The sequence below is a fragment of the Danio aesculapii genome, chromosome 10 (genome assembly GCF_903798145.1).
Source record: "Danio aesculapii chromosome 10, fDanAes4.1, whole genome shotgun sequence".
Classification (NCBI taxonomy): domain Eukaryota; kingdom Metazoa; phylum Chordata; class Actinopteri; order Cypriniformes; family Danionidae; genus Danio; species Danio aesculapii.
Window position 1 is genome coordinate 16,661,572 of NC_079444.1, and position 27,543 is coordinate 16,689,114.

Consider the following 27,543-nt stretch of genomic DNA (forward strand, 5'->3'; position numbering starts at 1 on the left):
CCCTTCTTTAATGCTTTCGGTGTCAGGAATGCGATATTAGTTTCTCATGTTCACAATCTGGATTATTACACACACAATGGAGACCGTCGGTCATCACAAAGTATCCGCTTGCGCTACAACAACAATGAATTGATTATTTGTGTCGCACGCAGAAAGAAAAGATAAGAAGACTATCAGCGACCTTTCATTGTAAGAAAGCAACTTGATCTGTGCTGCGCACGCGATTTGGACGCTTTTTGTTGGACTTCTTTGGATATCCATATCTCAGCTTTCTCTTAAACTCACTGTTTTGATCGAGTGGTAAGTTTACAGCGAGCTTTAAATCACTGTCTTTCACAAAAAGTTTATATATGACCGTGTCAGTTTAATATTCGTGCATAACAGCTGTTGTGTATAGTTTATGAATGTGTTATTATGCAGTCAAAACAACACAGGTTCCAAAAGTCTTATTCAGATTGCTTAAAAAGACATTTATACTAAATGTATATTCTTATTTAATTCAACGATTGCTTCGAAACAATATTCAGGTGTCAGAAGGTTTTATGCTTTTATATTCAGACTGTTTTGTCTGTCTAAACTTGTTTTCGTTTCGCTTGTGTTGCTCATACATGTGTAAGAGTGATTTCACATTGACCATCTGTGATTTTCAGTCTGGTCTGATGAGTCAGTAGTAGTTAGTGAAGGGTAGATTCGTGTAATTACTCTGACTTCACCGTCTGTTTACCATCTCCTAACTCCGGTTTTCATGAACTAAGGCTATTTTGTGTATTTGTTCTGTAAATTCTCCCGTTTCTTCAGTTATTTCTTACTTAATGTGAGCTGAGAAGTTTGCAATAACGTTGTTTACGATGCTTCTCTAGAGACGTGTCAACGTGTAAAACAGTAATGTATCCCAACATACTATCCAAGGTTCTTTACTGTTATCATGGATGACATTTTAACACCCAACATATTGATTATATGAAATGTTCTTTACAGTGGAAAATGATCCTTTAAGATGTTTTAAATGTTCTACAAAGTATGAAGAAATGGTTAATTGAAGTTTTTACTAAAAAGTTCTTTGGGGAACCAAAACATGTTCTTCTATGGCATTACTTTAAAAACAGATTTTTTTTATGGTTCTTTCTGGCATCTTTCGTCAAAATAAGTTTCACAAAATGATGTTTTACAGTGTTTCACTAATAAACTGTTTGTTTTTAATTAGGGTTTAAACATTTATCATATGTAAAGAACCAATATTTTGGATTGAAAAGGACATAAAAAAAATTATCAGCATTACTTGTTTCCTAATTTACATCAAGATCAATAGAGCACTATTACTGGCATTTGTGTCCTTGAGGAACCTTTAATATCAACATTCCATTGCAGAAAAGGTCCATCATGGTGTAAAAAGTTTTTTTAAATAAATATTTTTCACCCTAGTAAATAATATTAATATCACTTCATTCCTCTCCAAGGAAAGCAAAATGTTTTTTCTATAACACCTCTCACATAAAACCACTGGAGGCTTAATTTTTAAGAGCGTGTATAATTTCTTTCTAAAGAAATTATACATTTTGAATATTACTGTCTTCCTCAGTCAGCATTCACTTTCATTTAATCTTTTTTTTCCACCAAATGAAAGTGAACTAAGGTTGTCATTCTAGCTGACTTCTCTTTTAATGTAACACAAAGTGACATGAGGATGAGTAAATGATGACAGGGTTATAATTTCTGGCTGAACTGTTCCTTTAATGGTTGATGAATAAGCAACAAGGAAAAGCACAAGATTTGTTCAACAGGGCAGATTCACACGTAAAGTGGTTGGTCAGTGAGTCACTGTTGTCATAGAAACGTTGTTGCCAGTCAAATGAGGTGTTTTTTTAGTCCTTTTAGAATTTGGACCATTTACTTTGAACGAATAATATGTCAGAGCGTTTTACTTATGCTTGAGGTGTTTTAAATTAACGTTTCCCCCTATATTTTAAGTGTATGATTCATTGTAAATGTAGAACTCTGTGAAGGAGATCAGTGGTTCAAGAAAAGACTCCTGCCATTAAACCTGCTTGACCACAGGACTCTTTCTAATCCAATAACAGTGTTTAGAGTTAGAAGTACACCTAGTATGCAGGGGATTTAGAGATTGTAGAGCAGGGAATTTTACTTTTTATGCTACCATTCACTTTGGCTGGTATATTGTGTCATTACAACTTTGCCTGAGTGAGTGTATTTGTGCCTTTAAATCATTATTAAACCGAAACTGACAGTTTGCTGCATTTATTATAAATGATTTATGCATGCACATTATTTTTCCTTTCATAACTTTTCTGATGAGGAGTTTTATGGAATGAGAGCTGGACAACCTGTCATCACAGCAAAAGTAAATAACAATCCATTGAATGAATGAACGACATCAAGTCATTTTTTTTGTCAGAGATGCTGCTTCATGCTGATATACAGTACCTCACAAAATGAAAGAAACTAGTATCATCATTACCCACAACATAAAATGGTTTAATGTGATTTAGTTAAACTAGTCAGTAGCATTATCTTGCTGGCTGTTTGTAAGCCCCAGTTAGAATTGGTTAAAAATGAAAAAACATTAAACAGAAAATAGAGTTAATGAATGTATTACTGTCATTTTTTTTTTTTTTTTGTAATTTTAAACAGACAGCTATATGTTTCATTTGAAAAGTTTATTTAAAACAATATCATATTTTGGCTGTATTTATATAGCTGTATTTACTAGTGACTTGTGGGAAATGTGATACAAGTACTTTTTTAATTTGGCACCAGTCCAAATGTTTTGTACATGTGCTTGCTTGATCTAGGTCCATTACATAAGTTGCTTTTGAATAATCAAAGCATGTTTTAGATGATGATAAAAATCTAAGGTATTTTCCAGGATGCTAGGACTGCAACAATATGGAAATTTTGGCAATAACTGATAACTGTTTACATCTGGAAAACTGAAATCCGATATTGTCCAATAAATATACTGATGTAAGTTACTCAACCATGATTACAAAAACAAAAGACAAGTAAATCCAGCGGATACCTGCTTTGATTTTAAAACTAAAACATGAAAGCTACTGGTAAACATCTAGATATTGCTTTTTATGATGAATTGGTTTTGTTTGCTGAAATCTCGTATTTCATCTAGCAAAAACTCTTATAAAATATGCGTATTCTGTTGCTTTAAAGGTACCCTTAAGTGCTTTGAAATGTGCATTTTATTTCATGTTTGATGTAATCTTAACCGTAAATCGAAGAGAGGGTGGGACATAGTGTAGCTCCCCCTCTTTAAAAAAACAGCCAATAACATTTTGCTTTATCACTGCTCTGCCAGTGAGAGTGGTTGAGGTCAAGCACATCAAATGTGAAGCGTCTTGAAGGGAATGGGGCATGTCAGATACTAGAGAGCATTTGATTGGTCACGACGTAAGTAAAATTGTTGATCCATTTAGGTGGAATTTTGTCACTGTTTTGGAGCACACTAGTTTATAGATATCCTAAAAACTAACAATATTGATACTAACATCTAAAAAACGTTTTAATTTTATGGGACCTTTAATATATCAGGTCAATAATATAACAAGGATATTAAAATAAACATATCGGCCGATACTGATATAGCAGCCAGTATTTAGTAAATTGTGCATCCTTATGAGATATACAATAAGGTTTTTTTTTCTATGTCTGTGTTGGTGGAAATGTTTACATAACAAGTTATTTTAAAAATTCTTCAATTTTATTGTTGCTTCTAAACACAATTTCTTGTCAAATTGAATCAATTAGAGATAGAACTAGGCGATTAATCGAAGACAATTTTCATAGTTCACTGACATAAAAAATGACACTCAGATAATCACTCTGTGATAGCGACAGCTGTCTGCATCACTTGTAGCAGCTTCTTAGTGAATATTAAATATTCTAACATGTTTTTCCTCCAATCTTGCTTTATAAATTCAGGTAAATATTTGAAATAAATCCTCCTGTGAGATAATTCTGTATTCGTGTTATTATTATTCACACTGAATCAATAAAAGCAGATAAATCTGTTTATAATGCAACACTAAGTGGATTCCCTGAGTGTCTTCTTCATGGATGTTTGGCAATTCCATGCGAGAGTGCCCTCTAGCCATCGGAGGACATTTACTAGTAATCACAGAACAAACATGTGCTTAACAATTGTAGCTTTGCTCAATCGCATTTGGGATTTAATTTTGACTAATCACACAGCTCTAAGGCCCTGATATACTTCAAGCTAAGTTCTATTTTTCATCATTCAAGGGCAAAAAGAAGATGACAAAATCTGAGCATTATTCTGTTAACAATCAGGGTTTACATCAAAATAAGCCAAAAGTAAATGGCAATGCTAAAAAATAAGTTAAAAATTCTTGAAAACAAACTTTATTTTGGCCTGATTTAGTTTGAAGTTACATCACCGGTTTGTTCTTCGATCTTGCTGGAAGAATATAAGGGTTTTTATCCATCACATTAGCAAAATACAGACTGCGTGCATGTGTCCGCATTCATCTGGTGGTGGGTGTTCATTTCACACCTTATTTCGCAGAGATGCTGCCATGCATGTTTCATACCTAATGACTAATGTTTTTTGTCCTCAGGTCCAACATGCCGCAAACAACTCCATATTCAAGCAAATTCAATCCAAGTGCTTACAGCAGCAGCCACAGTCACCGGCAGCCTGTGGAGGAGAACTATGGGGGTTTGCACTATCGTGATAATAAGCTTGTTTCTGGCTCTCTGGAAGCCCTCATACAGCTCTTGGTCCCTACAGTAGACTATTACCCTGACGTAAGTATACAGCCTTTATGCTTCCCTACGATAATTACTATAATCTCTGGCTGGACAGTAAATGTCAAAACTTGACTGACGCTTGAGATCGTTTTGTCCTTTTCACAGAGATCCTACATTTTCACTTTCTTGCTAAGCTCCCGGCTCTTTCTGAACCCGTTTGAGCTCATGTCTCGGGTTTGTTTCCTCGGTGTGGACCATCACAGGGTTGGAGACCCACAAATGGATAAGGTTTGTGCCTTAAAATGGGCTTTATGACATCATAATAGTATCTTTCCTGGAATGAAACAAAGAATGTATTTTTAACCATGTGGTAATGTCTGTATTTGGATCCAGCAAATTAAATAAACATCACAAATAAAAGGTGCTTGATGGATGCAGACGGAAAGATAAGATTATTCATAACAAATGAGTAAGTCTGGCATCAGTGCAAAAACAGCTTTGCGTTATGTAACACTTTAACTAAAAGATTCCAAGGAATCATCATACATCATTGATATGATTGTTTTCACATTTGAACCATGACAGAAATATTAGATATACACTCCTGTGGCAGAATTGATTCATGATTTGTCACTGTTAATATGCCAAATTGCCAACAAACAGAATTGAAACGTCACATCAAAAAACTAAATTACTCCCATTAGCATGTATATGAAGATTTCAGGGTTTCAAATGAATGTAACATTAATGTTAATGTAACATTTGTCAATGGCTTCCTCATGATATGAGGTGTGCTAGACTTTGACATATTATTGATAACGTTATTAAATTGTATGCATTATTTATAAGAGCTGTGTTTTTTTTTCATATTAGCGGGTGTCTGCAGGGTCTTAACATGTCTTACATTTCAAAAACCACATTTTAGGCCTTAAAAAGTCTTAAATCCACTGAAATATTGTGTTGTAGGTCTTAAATCATTTTAAACAGGTCTTCATTTTCTTATGTCCATGTAAACCTATACCCAATTGGGCTAACACCCACCCAATCACTAACAAAATATTTCAATAAAAGTTTAAGAAACATTTATTTCTTAACTCTGTTTATTTATTAATATGGTTTAATTACCTTTCTTACAATAACATTTAAGGTTTTAAATTGGCCATTAAATTGGCCTTCATCATGGTCTTAAAATGGTCTTTGCATTAAACAATAATAATAGGCAGTTCAGTTGATTCCCAGAAGTCATATTTCATGATTGATACTTATCAGCCTTCAGATTTATTAACTGCTGCATGAAAAAACAAGCTCTCCATCTTGTGCACAATATGAAAAGTAAAATTGAGTTTTGTGCTTGTGCTAAAAGGAAAGGGTAACACTTTAGAATAATAGTCCATTATTTAATGTTAAAATCCAAAGTTGTGCTTGTTAACATTAGTACACTGTGAGTTAACATGAACTAACGTTATTAAACTTAAATAACATTAACAAAGATGAATAAATACTGTAGTAAATGTTTTAATAACAATAATAATCATTCCTTACATTTATATAGCGCTTTTCTAGACACTCAAAGTGCTTTACACAATGGGGGGAATCTCCTCACCCACCACTAGTGTGCAGCATGACACGACGGCAGCCATATTGCGCCAGACCGCACACACCACACACCAGCTGGTTGGTGAAGAGGAGACAGAGTGATGAAGCCAATTATGATATGGGGATGGTTAGGAGGCCATGATGGACAGAGGCCAGTGGGGAAATTTGGTCAGGATGCGAAGGTTAAACCCCTACTCTTTTTCAAAGGACATCCTGGGATTTTTAATGACCACAGAGAGTCAGGACCTCGGTTTAGCATTTTATCCGAAAGACGGTGCTCACTGAGCAGTATAGAAATCCCCATCAATATACTGGGGCATTAGGACCCACACAGACCGCAGGTTGAGCATTCCCTCCTGGCCTCACTAACACCACTTCCGGCAGCAACCTAGCTTTCCCATGTGGTCTCCCATGCAGGTACTGACCAGGCGTATTATTAATTGTTTGTTCATGTTAGTAAATACATTAACTAACATTATCTAATGGACCATTATTTTAAAGTGTCACCAAGGAAAGTGTGTTTAAATAAGTTTGGTAGGAGCCAGATGCTGATGGTACTTTTGTTTAAAATAAAAAAATAAGCTCAGTATCTAAATTATTAATAATAATTGTGTGTCTGGTGTAGTGTTGCTTTTTACTGTTTAAATATGCTGTATCTTGAGTCTGTAGTAGGCTAATTAAACAATACATTTTCATTTTTGTACATAAAATGCCCCCAAAAATGTTGGTGTCATAAATAAACAGCCAAATTGCATAAAAAGTTTTGTTTTTATAAAATGTTATGCAATTGCCCTATTAGTTACTTAACCACAGTATCACATTTCTCTCATAATTATATGATTTTCACAACTTTTAAATACGATCTTTCCAACATGACTTGAACATGACTAGAGCTCAATCTTAAGGGCCAGATCGGCCCAGCCCTGCTTGTAAACGATAAGCTCAGTGTCTACCAATTGACTAATTTCTACCATTCCACATTATATACCATGATGTCATCCAACAGTACAGTGACATACACACCTCCACATGTGTGTTTTCTTGAAATAAACTCTGCTGCATGATGACAGATTGCAATAAGTGAAGTTTATTTATAAACTAATTTCGAGAGGATCACGTGTTTATGAATGCTTCATTATTCACCAATCAGATGATTTCTAAGCCACTATAAATACCCTAAGTTCCATATGACAGCCATCTTCATTTTGAAGAATCCCCCCTTCCACCCCTACTCCTCCTTTTTCCCGAGATGGGTCACACGGTGGCCCAGTGGTTAGCACTATTGCCTCACAGCAAGAACGTCACTGGTTCTATTCCTTACCAAGCCAGTCAGCGTTTCTTTGCGGGGTTTACACGTTCTCCCTGTGCTCATGTGGGTTTCCCCCGGGTTTCCCTGTTTCCTTCCACCGTCCAAAACATACAAGTTAATTGACTAAATCGACACCACAGACATGCTCCTAGTAAGCAGTTATATCTTAAAAGCAATCACTATCTGTTCATTAGCTACTACACAGGGGAGTTCTCGAGATCTACCTGAGCTCAAACTCCCCTCTCGCCTTGCAAACGGGAGGGAGCCCCGTGCTCGAGGATCTTATGAGCTCAGGGCTCTCTCTTGGGACAGCATGCCAAACAAGCTTTATAATTAATAAGCAGCTAAGTGTGAACTCTTGAATGTATTTTATAGCTATTACCAGCTGACTGTACATGATTCATTAATTGTCCTGCTTACTCAACAGAAAAGAATACGGGAAATCGCACCGAAAATCGTGCAGCTGCTAACAGAATGGACAGAGACCTTTCCGTACGACTTCAGGGATGAGCGGATGATGCGCAGCCTCAAAGAAATGACCCATCGCCTTGCCTTCGGTGATGAGGTCAGCAGATATGACGTCACCCTTATAATCTAGCCATAATATTATGACTGCATCAGGTTATTGTTTGTCTTGATTAAAATCATGAATAAATGAATAATGGCATATGACTATTTAAAAAAAAAACAGAAAATGACATGACATGGATTTGGAGCCAAATGCAAATGCTTTTGCATCATATCAGATTTGCATGTAGGCCTTTTGGCTCCAAACGCCTTTGACGTATTTTCCTTTTCGCACAAGCTGGGATATCAACAACACAGCTTGCGGTTACCAAATGTTATTTTTGGGCACAAATGTTAGCGGATATTATAATGCTGACACTGGAAATACTCTTGTTGTTTTTGACCAGCTTTCACGGAGGGCCATGCAGCGACTCATTCAGCGACTTTTACGCAAGCTGACTACCCTTGGACAGTATGAAGAGTCTCTGGCCACAACCAGCGCTGCTGCCGCCATTGACCGACCGGTCGCCCTCAAGTCAAAGCAGCAGTTAGTGCGCAGAGACGATTGCGTTTTAAACCTGTGCGACGACCCTTTCATTTTTGCCCAGCAGCTGACACACATTGAGATGGTGAGTGAGGATGAACTTCATTTAGATTTGATCAGAACTGATGAAAATGTTAACTTTATATACAGTTGAAGCCAGAATTATTAGTCCCCCTGTTTATTTTTCCCCAATTTCAGTTTAACAGAGAGAAGATCTTTGTAAAACAGATTTGTAAACATAATAGTGTTTATAACTCATTTCTAATAACTGATTTACTCTATCTTTGCCATGATGGCAGTCAATAATTGTTACGGAAGCAGACGGACAAACAAGGGGAGTAAGTATAAATGAGGTTTATTACAACAGCAGAGTAATTTGGATAATGATTGAGAGTTGAAATGGAGTTTGGATGAACTGATGATTCTCTTTGCCAGATGGGATGACAGACACAGAAGGATGACCGAATGCACACACCAGAGGACTTGCGGGGAAGACAGACTGACGAGACACACAACGTTGACAGGACAACTGGAACACTGGACAGACTGGAATGAAAACAGAGATAAGGTAAGTATATTTGCTGAGATCGTAGGGGAGTGAAACCTAGGAAGTGGTTCACTCAGAGTCCGCTTCGTAGGAACGAGACCGGACAATGAGTGAAGTGAGGTGTGTGCTTATATAGTGAATGGAAGTGATTGGGTGCAGCTGTGCGTGGTTAATACTCAGGTGAAGGTGCTCGGTGCGTGATGTTGGTGGAAGAGCCTGGCCAATCCGTGACATTACCCCCCTCCCCAGGGCCCGCTCCTGAGGGCCTGAACCTCCGACGTCGTGGTGGTCTACCTCGTCCTCGAGGTGCTGGAAATTCTGGGTGATTGGAGTGGAACTCTTCCATAAGTGCGGGATCTAATATATCGGATCTGGGGACCCATGACCTTTCTTCTGGGCCGTATCCTTCCCAGTCGACGAGATATTCAAGCTGACCACCACGACGCCGGGACCGTAGGATGTCCTTGACCTGGTAGATGGCCCCTTCTTCTAACATCAGTGGGGGAGGAGGTTCCTCTTCATGGCCAGGCTCTGTGGAGGGAATTAGAGGATCGTGAAAGGGTTTTAGGAGGGACACGTGGAATGTGGGGTGGATTCTGTACTGTGGTGGTAACTGTAACTTGTATGTGACGGGGTTGACCTGTTCCAGGATGGTGAAGGGACCAACAAATCTGGGACTTAATTTTCGGGAGGGCAGTCGCAAACGGATATCTCTGGTGGAGAGCCAGACCTTCTGTCCTGGAGTATAGATGGGGCCTGGAATCCTCCTCTTATCAGATACCTCCTTGGCTCTGCGTACTGCCCTCTGGAGATGGTGATGAGCATCGTCCCAGACTCTCTCGCTCTCCCGGAACCAGTAATCCACTGCGGGGACATCAGATGGTGCGCCATCCCAGGGGAAGAGTGGAGGTTGGAACCCTAAGATGCACTGGAATGGCGTGAGTCCGGTGGTAGGTTGCCGCAGGGAATTCTGGGCGTATTCCGCCCAGCCCAGAAACTGGCTCCAGGAGTTTTGGTGACCGTGACAGAAGGTCCGGAGGAACCGCCCCACTTCCTGAATTTTCCTCTCTGTCTGGCCGTTGGTTTGGGGGTGATAGCCAGACGAGAGGCTTACGGTCACACCTAGGAGTCTGAAGAATGCTTTCCATAGTCTGGATATGAATTGGGGTCCTCGGTCCGAGACTATGTCCTCTGGTAACCCAAAATTTCGAAAGACGTGGTTGAACAGGTTTTCGGCGGTCTCTAGGGCTGTGGGTAGACCTTTCAAAGGAATCAAACGACAGAATTTAGAGAATCGATCTATGATGACTAGAATGCAGGTGTTACCTTCAGACAATGGGAGGTCTGTCATGAAGTCAACTCCTAGGTGTGACCAGGGGCGGTTTGGGATGGGCAAGGGATGGAGTTTACCAGCAGGTAGATGGCGAGGACTCTTCGACATAGCACATTCTCTGCAGCCTTGGACGTACCTTCTCACATCCCTCGCCATGTTCGGCCACCAAAAGCGTTGGGATAGCAGCGAGAGGGTGTTGTTGGCCCCAGGATGTCCTGTGCCCAGAGATGTATGGCTGGAATGAATGAGATCTACCCGTTGGTTTTCAGGGATGAAGCGTCGATTGGGGGGACAGCCCGGCGGAGTTCTGGATTCTGGAGTGGCGTTTACTGTAGGAGCGGACCATTGGATGGGACAGATAGTGATCTGATCGGGAAGGATCTTGGCCGGTGTCTCAATAATTTCATGCTGGTCGTGAATTCTGGAAAGTGCGTCTGCTCTGATATTCTTTGAACCTGGTCGATAGGAGATAGAGAATTGAAACCTGGAGAAGAACAATGACCAACGGGCCTGACGAGGACAGAGTCTTTTAGCATCTTTTAGGTATTGAAGATTTTTATGATCTGTGATCACCTGGAACGAATGTTTGGCCCCCTCCAACCAGTGTCGCCACTCCTCCAGGGCGAGCTTGATGGCCAGAAGCTCTCGATTTCCGATGTCATAGTTCCTTTCCGCCGGGCTGAGCTTCCGGGAGAAATAGGCACATGGATGGAGTAATGAAGGAGTACCGTGGTACTGGGACAGGATGGCTCCCACTCCGGTGGTCGATGCATCCACTTCGACCACAAACGGCAAGTCAGGATCAGGATGAGTCAGCAGTGGGGCTTGAGTGAAGGATTCTTTTAGGTTTTGGAAGGCTGCGGCGGCTTCGGGAGGCCAGGGTAGTGCTTTGGGTTTATTTCTCAACAGGTTGGTGAGCGGAGCGGTGATAAGACTATAATTCTGGATGAAACGTCGGTAGAAATTCGCAAATCCTAGGAAACGTTGGAGTTCCTTTATGGTCTTTGGTTCGGGCCAGGAGATGACGGAAGTGACCTTCCCCTCGTCCATACGAACCCCTCTTTGATCGATGATGTACCCCAAGAACTGAACAGATGGTGAATGGAAGGAGCATTTTTCAGCCTTGAGGTACAGGCGGTGTTTCCTGAGGGTTTTCAGGACCTCCGCAACGTGGTGGCGATGTTCGGCCTCACTCCGGGAGTAAATCAGGATATCATCTATGTATACGATGACGAAGAGATGGAGGAACTCCCGGAGAACTTCGTGGATGAAGTTTTGGAATACGGAGGGGGCGTTAACCAGACCATAGGGCATGACCAGGTACTCGTAGTGTCCAGTAGGGGTCACAAACCCAGTTTTCCACTCGTCCCCCTCACGTATTCTCACCAGGTTATAGGCGCTGCGGAGGTCCAACTTGGTGAAAATTTTGGCAGATCTGAGTTGTTCCAGGGCCGCAGGGACGAGAGGAAGGGGATACCGGAACTTGACTGTACCTTGATTTAGGGTTCTGTAATCGATACATGGCCGCAGCCCTCCATCCTTCTTAGCCACGAAGAAGAAACTTGAGGCAGCAGGTGACGTGGATGGACGGATATACCCCTGACTCAGAGCCTCATGGATGTACTCCTCCATTGCCTTGGTCTCCGGAAGGGACAACGGGTAGATCCTACCTCTGGGCATAGGAGCATCTGGAAGCAGGTCTATGGCGCAGTCCCATGGCCGATGTGGAGGTAGCTGGGAAGCTCTCTTGGGGCAAAACACATCCTCGTATGAGGAGTAGATCTTCGGGATCTGAATGGATATTTTCTCGACAGGACTTTCGACAGACGTGACGTAGACGGTAAGGGGTCGTTGAATGGGTAAGGGTAGATCGGGAAAACAGCTGGATCTGCATTCTTCTCCCCATCTCTTAATCTCTCCTGTGCCCCAAGAGAGGATGGGATCGTGCTTCACCAGCCACGGGCGCCCTAAGATGATATCCATCGATGCACCCTCCAGAACCAGAAATTGAATCTCCTCTTTGTGGAGCAGTCCTACTTGGAGATTGACGGGTTCACATTTTCGATGGATACGTGCCTGAGAATGGATATCGTTGGTTATGGGCTGAATCTGGTAGACGTGCGTCGAGGCTTCGGTGTTAAGCTGTAGTCGGCGACAGAGGGCGTGCGAGATGAAATTTCCTGCTGACCCGGAGTCGATGAGGGCTGTGACTGAAACTGAGACAGAAGGGGTAGTTAACTGGACATTAGTGGTGAGAGGATGCATCTTTTCAATGGGAGAACTGAACAAACTCACCACAGAGCGTGCTGGACGAATGGGACAGTCCAGCCTGACATGTCCTTTGGCACCACAGTACATGCACAGACCCCGGGTCAGCCTCCTCTGTCGCTCGGTGATTGTGAGTCTACCAGATTCTATGATCATGGGTTCTAGTTCTGGAGGGACGGCTGGCTCTGGCGAACGGAGGAGTGCTTGGGATACCGGTGGAGGATCATGCTGGTAGACCCTCAGACGATCGGAACAGCGCAGAGAGTGTTGGATGAACTTCTCCAATCCCATTGTGTCGTCGAGGGCGGCTAGCTGTAACCGGAGGCTGGGCTCTAGTCCGAGCCGGTAGGTTGTGAGGAGAGATCGCTCATTCCACCCGCTAGCAGCAGCCAGAGTTCGGAACCTGAGAGCATAATCCTGAGTGGACATGGCTCCCTGTTTGAGATGGTATAACTGTTCTCCAGCTGCTACTTCGGCATCCGCGCGACCAAAAACCTCCTTGAAATATTGGGTGAATGACTGAATGGAATTTGTTACCGGCCCAGACTGTTGCCAGATGGTTTCAGCCCACCGAAGAGCCGACCCAGAGAGAAGGGAGATGATGAATGCGATTTTGGACCGATCTGTAGGGTATAACTCGGGTTGCATAGTGAATACCAGAGAACATTGTAGGAGAAATCCATTGCACTCCTCCGCCCCGCCAGAGTAGGGCGCTGGTCGAGCCATGGGACTGGATGAGTGGGTGGACGGTGAAGAAGTGCTCGGTGCTGGTGGTGCTTCGGGAAGTGGAGCAGATGGTAGTAGCACTCTCTTCAATGAATCCACCAACTCCTGAAGGGGATCGTGAGTGCTCATGCTGTTGGTAGTTTTGGTCCGGTCTTCTGTTACGGAAGCAGACGGACAAACAAGGGGAGTAAGTATAAATGAGGTTTATTACAACAGCAGAGTAATTTGGATAATGATTGAGAGTTGAAATGGAGTTTGGATGAACTGATGATTCTCTTTGCCAGATGGGATGACAGACACAGAAGGATGACCGAATGCACACACCAGAGGACTTGCGGGGAAGACAGACTGACGAGACACACAACGTTGACAGGACAACTGGAACACTGGACAGACTGGAATGAAAACAGAGATAAGGTAAGTATATTTGCTGAGATCGTAGGGGAGTGAAACCTAGGAAGTGGTTCACTCAGAGTCCGCTTCGTAGGAACGAGACCGGACAATGAGTGAAGTGAGGTGTGTGCTTATATAGTGAATGGAAGTGATTGGGTGCAGCTGTGCGTGGTTAATACTCAGGTGAAGGTGCTCGGTGCGTGATGTTGGTGGAAGAGCCTGGCCAATCCGTGACAATAATATTTGACTAGATGTTTTTCAAGACACGTCTATACAGCTTAAAGTGACATTTAAAGGCTTACCTAGGTTAATTAGGTTAACTAGGCAGGTTAGGGTAATTAGACAACTTATTGTGTAACAATGGTTTGTTCTGTGGACTATCAAAAAATATATAGCTTAAAGGGGCTAATAATATTGACCAAAAAGTTTTTTAAAAAATGTAAAACTATTTCTATTTTAGCCGAAATAAAACAAATAAGACTTTCTCCAGAAGAAAAAAAAAATTTCCTTTCTCTGTTAAAAACCATTTAGGAAACATTAAAAATTTTTTAAATGGGGCCAATAATTCTGACTTTAACTTTATGTGTATTTATAAAATATATATTGAAAATATATAAAATATATATACACATTTTTTTAATGATTACAATTTACAATGGTGTGTTTTTGTGCTGATTTAGTTCTGTCATGGATAAACATTGAGATATAATGAGATTAAAAGAAGGAAATCTGAACTAATTGATTGAATCATTCAGTGAAATGATGGTTCAAAAATCACTGATTCATTTAGAATCAAAGCAAATGATATGATGAGGTCATTAAATTGTTGACACAAATGATTCGTTAAAAACCATGACCAAGGAACAAAACATTAGTTATATGATTAAAGGGTTAGTTTTATCAAAATGGTAATTATGATATTAATTACTCATCCTCATATTGCTTTCATTTGTCTTTGGAACACAAATTAAGATATTTTAGATGAATACTGAGAGCTCTCTCATCCACCATAGACAACACTGGTTCCAACTCATTCAAAGTGCATAAAAATACCAAAAAACATCTTAAAAAACACATTCAATCGTAATTTTATCAAGCAAATGTTCTTTTGTGCGCACAAAAAAAATTCTAACTTTATTTTTTATTTAGCCAAAACAGGAAAAAACGGATAATATTTGACTAAAACTCATTAACTTACTGTTGACATTAGGGTTGCAAGATATTGGAAAAATTGTTAAATTTAGTTTTGCTGCGATATTTATTGCAATATGAATATTATTTCACCCGATGATTTGAATCGCTCTATTTGGAAATATTTCATTCATTTAGATCAACTGAGATGATCAAGTCTTTTCTATGCAGTGCGTCTGCATAAAATATAATAAATTACAAGAATATATAAATATCACAGAGCAAGAACAAAAGGTAAATAATCAGCACCATATGATTTTTCTGTGGAGTTAAATCATATTCAAGTACAGAAATTGAACAATCAAATGTTAAACAAAATGATTGTTATTGTAAAAATGATTTAGGAAAATAATCTTTTCCTTCAATGTGGCTATTACGAATACACATTGCGATATCGATTCTCAAACGATGTATTGTCCAGCTCTAGTTAACATTTTGTTTGTGAAACTGTTTTCGACCGATATTGGATGTTTACCAATACCACTAATACCATTTAGACTGTACTAGTCAATAACCAATTAAAGGGATAGTTCATCCTCAGGTTGTTTCAAACCCATGTAAATGTGTTCTCCTGAAAAAAGCAAGATATCTGGAAGAATGTCAATAGCCAGACAGATCTCAACACCCATTTACTGCCATAGTTATGATAAATACTATGGGAGTAAACGGGTGGTGAGACCTGTTCAGTTACTGACATACTTTCAAATAGCTTCCTTTTTGTTTAGCAGGACAAAGAGGTTTATACAGGTTTGGACCTTCTGAGCATGAAAAAAATGTCCTCAGTATATACATTTTTGGGTGAGCTTTGCCTTTACTAATAGATAACTAATAGATAACACAAATAAAATTCTGAATCATAATAATGTGTTAAATTATATTAACATTCATTCATTCATTTTCTTTTCGGCTTAGTCCCTTTATTAATCTGGGGTCGCCACAGTGGAATGAACCGCCAACTTATCCAGCACATGTTTAGCGCAGCGGATGCCTCTCCTGCTGCAACCCATCTCTGGGAAACATCCATACACACTCATACACTACGGACAATTTAGCCTACCCAATCCACCAATAGCGCATGTCTTTGGACTGTGGGGGAAACCGGAGAACCCATGCGAACACTGGTAGAACATGCAAACTCCACACAGAAACGCCAACTGACCCAGCCAAGGGTCGAACCAGCAACCTTCTTGCTGTGAGGCGACAGCACTACCTATTGCGCCACCGCGTTGTCATTATTGTAAGATATAGACATTAATATAATATTATGAAGTAACTAAAACTAATTACTTAGTTCTCCCACCACTAACTGTAAGTAAGCAACTTTGCTGATAAAAATATGCATCAGAGTGACCAGCTGGATCTAAAATAATATTAAGAGTTAATAAGAATTTCCACAATAAATATCTGGATCCGGCATTAGTGCTTGCTGGGAAAGTGCTTGCTTTGTCTTCACAGCAAAAATGCATGTCTTTATTTTTTAGACTTAACATCAAGTCAATAACTCATTGTTTAAACTCTGATTTACAGGTCTGATTTATCTGCAAAAATGATCAATCAGGCGGCCTTTAGCATTCACTCAGTATCACTTTTGTGATTGGACTTATATTCACAAAATATTATATTATATTCACGACACATATATATTCACAAAAACAGTACTCTCGTTTCTATTATGTAATTACATTAAAGCTAATAAAAACAAAAACCCATACCAAACTATTTTTGTTAGTTTTTTTGGGATTTTTTTCCCCAAAATGATTGGCAAACTGTAATATTAGCTGTCACACTATTAAAACAAAAATCACAGTATTATTGTAGACGATAAATAACACACACACACACACACACACACCGGTCAGGCTTTTCAGATTAGTTATCGTATCGTAATATTTCATCATCATTTCTGTACATTTTGGATTCAGTTTTTAAACTGCTGTCATGTTTTCCAGGAGCGACTCAGCTACATTGGCCCTGAAGAATTTGTTCGAGCGTTTGCCCAGAAAAGACCCTCAGATAACCATAAGGTAAGCGGTCATACATCTCTATATAAAGATCACACAAGTACACTGTAAATAGAATGGGCACAGATAAGAAGTTAGTCTGACTATTTCAGTGACAGTTGAACTTTTTTGTTCTTTAGAGTTTCTTCAGTAAAAGAAAAGCAAGTAACCTGGAGGCTTATGTCGAATGGTTCAACAGACTGAGCTACCTGACAGCCACAGAAATTTGCATGGTGAGCACACCTTTCATCTATTTTGGGTACAAACCCAAATAGTGCCAGCAGGCATAAATCTTATCTTTTGTTGTTGTCGTCAAAGGCTGTGCAACCACTCCGTCACATATATAATGCTTGATTTACAATGTAAAATCTGCATCCTGAAGCGAAACTCGTTGAAGGAAGAGTTCACCTGAAAAAAAAAGTTTTTTAATTTGCTCACCTTCAGGAAATCCAAGATGTTTTTGATGATTTTTTTTTAGTAGGACATCAAAGAATATTTTTTTTTGATGAAGCCATGTTCCTGTGTGATTTATAAGACCTCAAAGTGTAAGAAGCCATGCATAATAATTCTGTTTTGCGCCTCTTAAAGTAGCCATTAAAGGTGCAGTAGGTGATTGTCTTCAGAAACTTTTTTGTTGTGCTGGTTGAAAGTCTCTTTACATTCCAATAGTAATGATTAAATTAAATGATCTAAATGTATTTATATGTATTTTTATATTCTGGGTAAGGCAAAAGACTAAAAAATATTTATCCAATTAAAATAGTGTCTGGCCGACATTTCCCATAATTCCGATAAGTAGCATAAACTGTCTGTCAGCAGATTTGAGCAACTGCGCACCTGTTTTTACGCAGATCCGCCGTTTGTGCATACACGTGCTGCGCGTTCGAGAGAGAGAACGCGAGAGTGAGCAGTAAAAACATGCTTAATCAAAACATTTTAAAATCCCAAATCAATATTGGAGTTACTTTTGCATGCTGGAGGATGGACACCATGGCTGAAGTATTTCTCTTAGACAGGTAATGTTATGTTTTAAAACTCTTAGCTTCACGCAAAGCTGATGTAGATTGTGTTGTTATGAATGGGTTAAATGCACAGAAGTGTTGTTCAGCCTCTGAAATCTTCTGGCGATAGATTGAAGTGACTGTTTTCAGTTTCATAAGGTCCTTTTACCGCATCGATAATGTAGATTTTTTATTTAGTTTAACAAAACATCAATAAGTAGCGCTTTTCTGCCTAGCCTGCTTTACTGAGGTGAAGTTGCTTTTATATTCACATTGGGTCCTTTTTTAACAATGATGACCTGTGACGCATTCCTGCACTCCGCTGGCCAAGCTTTAGCTTTAGCTCAACACATAAGGCGTGGCTTTGGACGGCAGGGGAGGGACTGTGTTTCAGAGATGTATGCTAACAGGTTAGCATTGTGTCAGATCACCTAATGCACCTTTAACTTGCATTTTATGAACAGGGTTTGTATGGTTGCTGGAAATTCTTGGAAATGCTGGTTTTTAATGTTTGAAAAGTGCTTAAAATTTCGCCAAAGTGCTTGAAACTGCTTGGAAATGTTATTGTTTTGCTTTTTTTAGAAAGTGTTTCTCAACCATGTTCCTAGTGGACAACCAGCTCTGCACATATTCCATGTCTCCTTAACCAAACACACCTGATTCAGATTGTCAGCTCATTACCAGAGACCAAAAGACCTGTAATTTGTGTAACAGACTTAGGGAGACATGCAGTGCTGGTGGGCCTCTAGGAATGTGATTGAGAAACATTCATTCATTCATTTTCTATTCGGCTTAGTCCATTTATTAATCATGGGTTGCCACTGCAGAATGATCCACCAACTTATCCTTCCAGTTGCAACCCATCACTGGGAAACGCCCATACACACTCATTCACACTCATACAATATGGACAATTTAGTTAATCCAATTCACCTATAGCATGTCTTTGGACTGTGTGGGTTTAGAAACACTGCTATACTATACTACAGTGTTTCTCAACCACGTTCCTGGAAGCCCACCAAAACTGCATGTTTTGGATGTCTCCGTTGTCTGTCACACCCATTACAGGTCCTTCAGACTCTGCTAATGATCTCAGTCAGGTGTGTTTGGTTATGGAGACATGGAAAATGTGCAGAGCTGGTGGTCCTCCAGGAACGTGGTTGAAAACTGATACTATTATTTTTCGAATTAACCAGCAAATAGCATCTGATATAATGTGATTAAGTATGTATATGTATGTGAAAATGTAATTTACACTTGTAAAGTGCTGAAAAAGTTTGAATAAGAACCACGATTTCCTCTAAAAAGCATGTATCTTCTTTAATGACCCCTGTGAGAATGTTTGTACCACTATGGAAAATATTAAGAGACCAGTGGATTTATGATTTAAAGTTTAGTGAAATTTGTAATTTAGAGCAATTGTTTACATAAAATAACAAAATAAGGTGCTTTGATTCTGTGAATTTTTGGACAAAAAATGCCAATGTTTTAATGATAGACATGATATCAGGATTTGATGGAACAACCCTGATGAAAGCATTTATGTTGACCAGTACTCATTTTCTAATAGAAAAAAGCTGCTAAATGACCTTTATAGAGTAAAACAAATATTAACGTTTTATTTAAACCCATGCTTAATAAATCCAGAGGAACTGAGAGTTTTTTCAGTGGTCTCTTAATGTTTTCTATAGCTACAGTTGTGTTTGATCTGCAATCATTGACACTGTTCTGCCCTCTGCTGGTTTGTCTTCAGCCGGTGAAAAAGAAACACAGGGCAAGAGTGCTGGAGTTCTTCATAGATGTGGCACAGGAATGCTTCAACATCGGCAACTTCAACTCGTTAATGGCCATCATTAGTGAGTACATGATGAATTATAATGTTATGATGACTTATTTCACAAAAATAATGTTAGATTTTTTATAAAATGTTAGAAATGAGTTTTGTTGTGTTATATAATAATAGTAATACATTAACATTATTTCACTTTCTAGCTGGAATGAACATGAACCCAGTATCCAGACTGAAGAAAACCTGGGGGAAAGTCAACACAGACAAGTTTGACATCCTGGTGGTAAGAAAGCTTTTACGAGGAAGAGGGAAAGATATATTATGGAGTCAAAACCTCTCAGACCATCTAATTTAAAGGGGTCATATTAAGCTTTTTACTCTTTCTTTAGCATGTGATGTTGCTGTTTGTGGATGAAAAAGTCTGCAAAGTTACAAAGAACAAAGTCACTCATTTTCTATATTCTATGTCAGTATTACTATTTCTGTTAACATCATCACTAGCACTGAGATAACAGTAGAATAATGAATGATGCCCACATCAGTAATCAAAATGCCCTTTTTAAAAGCAACTGGATCTTTCAAACAAAGATTGCTGCGAATAAATTGTTTTACACCAATAGGTGGAATCAGGCAACCATTAAAAATGTATTTGTTACTGAATAATTCAATAGATTTTCCTCAAATACAGATTGATCCAGTCTTGAAACATATGAAGATTTTGTGAACTTTTGGATCATTAATTCAAACAGAGATGGCTTTAAAACCATAGACTGTAAAAGATATGGACGTAGCATCCATGAAATCACTCATAGGTTTCTGAAGAGCTCAAATAAAGCTATAAGTAGGTGTGGCCAACCGTTGCCATTTTGTTCACGTCATCGCACAGACCTGGGGATACCAAACAAGGGCAAAGAGGCTATAGGCTGAGCGAAGCTATAGACGCCTGCTAGCATTTTGCTTTGACAGGCTTTTCTTTGGGAGAAATACTTCAATTACCTGCAACTCGTTTGTGTTCAGACCATATGTGTTTGGTTGAATACTATATCAATAAAGTGTTTAGTCTTTTAAAAACACTGTTGTAATACATTGAGCCACTAAACGTTGTTTTTATGATGTTTTTCTAGAGGAGGAAAATGCGAATTACTTCCAAACACTTCAAATATAGTCTGTGTTAGTAAATGCATGGCTAAATATGAAATGCAGGCATAACACTATATGACAGTGCTTCACATGACTGTTCTAGAGCCTACAGCTAATCAACATGTCAGATTCTGTTGTGCATTACAGGTCTAAAGATAATTGTAAATGATAATTTATCGTAAATAAAACAAATACATTTATAGAGATGGTATATAAGTATATCATTTCACTCACCTGGGAAATGTAGGCTACTTGAATGGTTTGTGAGCACAATTAAGCGCACACAGCATGCTATATTATCTGATAATTGTTGGAAATAATTCCAAAAGGCAGCTGACTGTGTAAAGCCACATAAAACAAAACAAAAATACAATGTATATGTCGAATTCAGCGGCTAATCAGCCAGAATCAGCTGAGATGAATTGATGGCAACCAGTGAGACCTAGCTGTCACACAAGTGGCCACACCCTTAATTATGCAGACTTCATATAAACAAAACGGATGAGTTATAGAAAAATTCCCCCCCTCACAGTTGTCATGAAGGGTAATATTAGCTATATGAAACAAAGTCTTTCTTTGTACCCGTCTGTAAATACTTTTTTTTTGCTGTAAAGTTGGCCATTCTAACAGTGGGGTCATAAGAAATCTGCTCTATTATGGAGCCAGGACTAGCGGAATTTCAGTGAATTGCAGGGAGAGTGGAAGGTTGCCGCTTGTTTAAAACGCATGCAGGTGTTTTGCTTGATGTTCCCAGAGTAGTGAAGTCACAGGCTGCAAAGGCCCCACCCTCTTCTGAAAAGGGGGTGGGGTGTAGCAGCTCATCTGCATTTAAAGAGACCTTAGAAAATAATATTTTTGCTTTAAACCCAAAATGCCTACAGGAATTAAAACTATAGTCATTTATAGTAAATACTACAGTATTTTAAACCACACTTACATGTATTATAATTGATATATTATAGTAGTTACTATAGTATTTTTAACACTTTGCTATTATAAAACAGCAAAACACTTTGTATTGTAGTATAATAAATATACTAACCTAAACAGCGTTGGGTCATTTGCTTTTATTGCTTGTTGTATTAGAAATGCAACAATAGAATTACCTCAATAGATTAATTCAAGTACCCACTGTAGTGTGGTTCAATAACACTAGCACTTTATTACTACTTTATTTATTAGTATTTTGTTCATGTGAATGGGCATTTACAACATCCCTGACATTTCGAGGAGAATTTTTAGAAACACATTCTGGAGAACACTGAGACTTTAGAGGCATAATAGAATCCGTTTAATGTAATATTAGGTGACGATTTTTGTAACTTGAATGTGCAAGAATTTCTGTACTTTGTTGTAACTTCAAAAAAAGGTGTATAATTGCTTTCAAATTGTACAGATTTTGTGCATCTTTACAGTTGATTTATTTCTTAAATTCGTAGCACCAAATGGACCCATCTAGCAACTTCTACAGTTACCGCACAGCCCTGCGTGGAGCAACTCAGAGGTCTAGTACAGCACACACAAGCCAAGAAATGGTAACATTGAGAAATTTTTTTTTACTATTTTTAACTTAAAGTAATACATTTAAATAGCATTTTTAATTAGTATTCAATCTTGTCTTTCAGATTGTTATCCCATTCTTCAGCTTGTTCATTAAAGATATCTACTTCCTTAATGAAGGTTGTGCTAATAGATTATCTAACGGCCACATCAATTTCGAGGTAAGCTGGAACAAGCTTTAGGTACTTTCTTTTATAACAATAATGATAATATTGATAATGATTTTCAACTTACTCATGTTACAGAAATTTTGGGAGCTGGCAAAGCAAGTGAGCGAGTTTCTGTCGTGGAGGCAGGTGATCTGTCCCTTCGAGAGAGACAGAAAAACACTGCAGTATCTCATCAGCGCACCAGTGTTCAGTGAAGATGGTGAGCACTCACTTTTTCCTATTTTCACTGTTTTCATCTGGGATTAGCATGAATTCAGTATTATCTCCTGTAAAAATGTGTGATTGGATTCTATTGAGACCTTTTCGTCTTTCTTCATCATACACTATATTGCTTTTGCAACAGCTCAAAGTGTGACAAAGTAGTAATAAGAAGTGGACAAACTCAAATAAAGTGGCTGATGAGCGAAACCAAATGAGTGCGTTGGATGTAGATGCCAAATTTGAATTTTATTGTACATCTTTGTGTTTATTGGTGCATTTTCTTTTTACATATCAATTAGGGGTGTAACGGATCATCACATGTGACCTCTGGATTAATTTTTTTACTGGTAGATTAATACTAAATTTGTAATGATCGCAGAGAGATCGCCTCTTGCATCATTCAAATCATATGCATGAAAGCATTGAGGCTTTCCTGTAAAATATGATGATGGAAGAAGTTGTGGTAGGTTATTCGGGATGTGGTGGGTTTCTTCGGTTATTAAAGGTGTTTTCTGTCACTACTAGCTTAGCCTGCATCAATGAATTCAGTGTAAGCTGCACGATTATTCATTAAAAGATCAGGATCTCAACACCCACGCAACAAATTATAAATGATGGTGATTTCCATATGTTTGTTAATCCTTCCAACCGCTGCATCCAAATCTGAAAACACAAAAATCAAGAATAAGATTCAGTCTTTAGTCTTTTGAGTTAGTTATGAAGTTACAGTCAAATAAAACAGATGTACTGGGATAACAGTTTATAGTTTAGATATAACCACTGATGTTTATGGTAAAGATTAAAATCACCATCATATGCATTAAATGACACTCAAAAATTTAAGTTTTAGGCAACAATTACATTATTTCACTAATAGGTAGCGACAACCAGCCATCAAAATATGCCACTGAATAGTTCTTCAAAAATGATCAATCTAGCAATGAAACATGAAGTTTTATGAGTGAATAACTGAATCATTTATTTAAAATAAGACTAAAAATAAATATGGGTTGTACAAATTATAATGTTAGATTTCTACATTTAGTGTTATCAGCAACAGTAACAGTGAATTTTTCACAGTATTTTACAATTTATTTTTATTCAGCTGATTATTTTCTCATTTTTTTTTTAAATAAAATTACAGGTTCTAAGTTCTGTTTGTTAAAACCAAAAGAGTCTTGCGGTACTGTTTTTGTAAAAAATAGAAAGCAAATGATCTGAAAAATGGTCCGATCGGTGACTAAAAAAATCATTATGTGATCCAAACCGTGAGATTTGTGATGCGTTACACCTCTAATATCAATCACATGTTTGGTCATTGTCAGTATGTGGAGAATAGATGGTCTTTTGTGGCATTTGAATGTAATGAACATCATAAAAGGAAGCAATTTCAAGATTTGGAAGGTATTTTCTGCCAATTTTAAATAAAACAATTACATTTTCTAAATTAAAACCAGATAAAAAAAATTCATTATAGAAAACAAATGTGCCTAAATTGAAAATGAAATGATTGACAAAATCGATTTGTCAAATGTAATTGACAAATCCACATTTTATGTAAACTTCACTTAACAAAAAGGAAAACAAGAAAAGAAACTGCAAAAAATTTACAAAGCATTTTATGAATACTCACACAGTTTTAAAAATAAATTCAAATGTAGGTTTTCAGACATTGTGACAGCTAATCACAATTCAGAAGGAAAATAAAACCGATGCCAGCTATTTCTTTTTTGAAAATGTCTGCAGTCAATTTGGATGAATTAATTGAATTTGTGGAAATGTTTTTTTTTTCATTACAGAGCTTCAGCTAGCATCATATGAGAGTGAAGGCCCCGAAAACAACCTGGAGAGAGACACTCGCCGTTCCCTCAGGTCTGAACTCTTTTCTGAAAACCTTTGTTTTATGCCTCATTTCTACTTACAGTGTGAACTAGTATAGCTATGGTACAGTTTAGTATAGTATAGTATAGTACGATTCGGTGTAGGTCAACCTGATCAGGCTTACGTTTCCTCTGCTTACTTGGTAGAATGACAAGAAGTTGCTATCGACATCATTCTTGCTCATAAAGGAAGAAAGGTGTGCTAGTCTTTCCACAGGTTTAAGGCTCGTCCACACCAGGACGATTTTTGTTTTTAGAAACATTTTATGGCATTCAATCCCAAGTCGTGGTCATTTTCGATGAGCTGAGTGAATGTGTAAAATCACTCCCTGAAGTTAGATGGTGTTTAATGAAACACAGAAATACCACAAGGTGGCGCTGTGTAACTGTATGCTTCTGACACTCACAGCATCAAATCCTTTTTCATTTGCAGTTCCTCTCCATAACAACTTTCTCTTGACAACATTTTTTTGGTCGTGTTGAACACATAAAAATGACACTTTTACATCTGGTGGTTTTAGCCCTTTGTTTAGTCATGAGGCATTAAATGTTGATATGCATGAGCTAAAATCGTCGCTATGTGCACAGTCCTTTACACTTAGCATGCCAATTACCCCATAAGCAGCAATAGAGGACATACAGCAGATTCTGTTTATGCTTTTTAAGTCATTGTTTGAGTGTAGTTCATTGCTTTGTGATCTCATTGTAATAATACAGTGTTGTGTTTTGGTTATTTAAAAATATATTGTATGCACCTGCAATGATTCCCTGTAAGTAGTATTAGCATTACTATACTGTTGTGCTAAATACCCTTATGAAAGGGTCCCAAAAAGTTATATGGTAGGTACTGTTTGCTATATTCATACTTTGGTTCTACTGGCAGTGGAAACGGAAATAAATGCTTACCACACTGTACTGTATCAAACCGTACTACTCATTGGAACAAGCCACAAGACTTCCATTGTTATTTTTTTAAAAAGCTGTAATGTAGAAAATAAAATCATTGTTATTAGCGACACCAGTGGCCATTAAGTGAACTGCAGACAGAAGAATGTTGCTGTACCAGTTTACATCCAGGGGTACATTTCCCAAACAACGACATAACTCACGGCTGAACTATCATAGTACGATGCATCGTTTGGGAAAAGAACGTAGTGACAAGTGTTTGCCAAAACCGTAGTTTCTCTGTCGCAGATCCACCGTTTTAACCACGTTATTTAAAACTTAAAACATTTATAATGATGCTCAAAACGGGGTGGAGTAACAACTTTAGAGAAAAACCCCATCATTTTTTGTGCAAATTATATTGCTTTACACGCACAAGCATTTAAAAAAAAACAATATTAGTTTTGGTAAAAATATGCACTCGTTTTCCATATTAATATTAATAGGACCTATATATGTTTCCTTTACAAATATTATTGAGAATATTCTATTTAAAATCACTTAGCTAACACATATTCTAATCTCATAGCCTATATAAATCATATAAAATATATTTTTTATTTTATTAGCAAATTGTTTTTTAAAGTCTACTTTTACAATTTGACACATTCAAACCACTGCAGAAATGCTCTAACCAACAGGCCCATAGGTCATATTGGCCTACAGTACAGATACATTTTTTAATTAATAACCTACTATAAATTAAAACCATAATATGCTATATATTTTTGTTTTCACAAGCTTTGAAGACGTAACGTAAATTCCGCTTTTAAATGATAGGTCACCTATCGTCATGAGCCACGGCTGTGTTCAAAATGGCTTAAATGTTTTCAAAGTGCACTATGAACGATAGATTTGGGAAATGCCAAATCAACAAACTATATTTGTAACGACGGAACTTGCGAGCTTAGTTAGCTAATGATGGTTTTTGGAAACACACCCCAGATGTCAGAACAGCAGTTCAAAAAGCATCTGATCTCAGCGATTTGGATATGTTTGCACAACCTCTGCAGTGGCCAGCTTTATGCGAACAGATCAGCTTATTAGAATGACTTTAATTATAAAGTGTATTTGAGATCATAAACTATATAGATATGTTGATGTATTTAAGACTATAGTTTGAATTTGTCACTTTTCATTGATTTTACATTACAATTACAGTACTTTAGGCCTTATCCTGAACATTATAAGCAAGCTCACATGTAACAAAAGTGACCTTTCTGTAGTCTATGTAAATGTTCAAGACTAAATGTCATCTGTTTCTCTTTTCTGCAGGTCATCTCTGAGTCGAATGTGAAAGGTGAACTTTGGGATTGTGTCCTGAAACCAGGACTGATGGCACTGAAGACTTTGAAGGACTTTTATTATCATTACACTTGTTTTTTTCCATCTGTGCTGAAATTGAGGCTGGATTCTCATCGTGACAGTAACAATATGCTAACGGAATCATATTCATCTCATTTACCTCACGTACCTTCATGAAATGTGTTATAATCATGCTATATAGACCTTCTGGGTGAATTGAGAGCATGTCGCTGGCTGACCTGTTCTATTATTACATCATGTTTCGTTTTTGCTTTTGGTAAGTGGTAATAGATTGTGTACTGAACATATTTGTTGCAATATTAAGAGATATTTTTATGTGTATTATAGTTTTTGTGTGACCTGTGTACATGTTTCTCGGTAAAGTATCTCTGAAATAA

General features: G+C 38.2%; 1 protein-coding gene across 1 annotated transcript; it reads left to right on the plus strand.

The window, feature by feature from the left end:
* Positions 1 to 27,543, plus strand: rasgef1bb (RasGEF domain family, member 1Bb). Its single transcript, XM_056466207.1, has 14 exons — positions 1 to 300; positions 4,608 to 4,797; positions 4,906 to 5,028; positions 8,073 to 8,210; positions 8,560 to 8,781; positions 17,104 to 17,178; positions 17,295 to 17,387; positions 19,909 to 20,011; positions 20,148 to 20,227; positions 22,524 to 22,619; positions 22,710 to 22,805; positions 22,890 to 23,013; positions 24,815 to 24,887; positions 27,116 to 27,543. Exons 2-14 carry the CDS (start codon positions 4,615 to 4,617, stop codon positions 27,135 to 27,137), a joined length of 1,428 nt encoding a protein of 475 aa, XP_056322182.1. The 5' UTR covers positions 1 to 300; positions 4,608 to 4,614; the 3' UTR covers positions 27,138 to 27,543.

Coding starts and splice junctions, on each gene's coding strand:
- rasgef1bb (XM_056466207.1), top strand. CDS start 4,615: ATGCCGCAAACAACTCCATATTCAAGCAAATTCAATCCAAGTGCTTAC. Junction 8,211..8,559: donor GCCTTGCCTTCGGTGATGAG/GTCAGCAGATAT, acceptor GTTTTTGACCAG/CTTTCACGGAGGGCCATGCA. Junction 20,228..22,523: donor ACAAGTTTGACATCCTGGTG/GTAAGAAAGCTT, acceptor TTAAATTCGTAG/CACCAAATGGACCCATCTAG.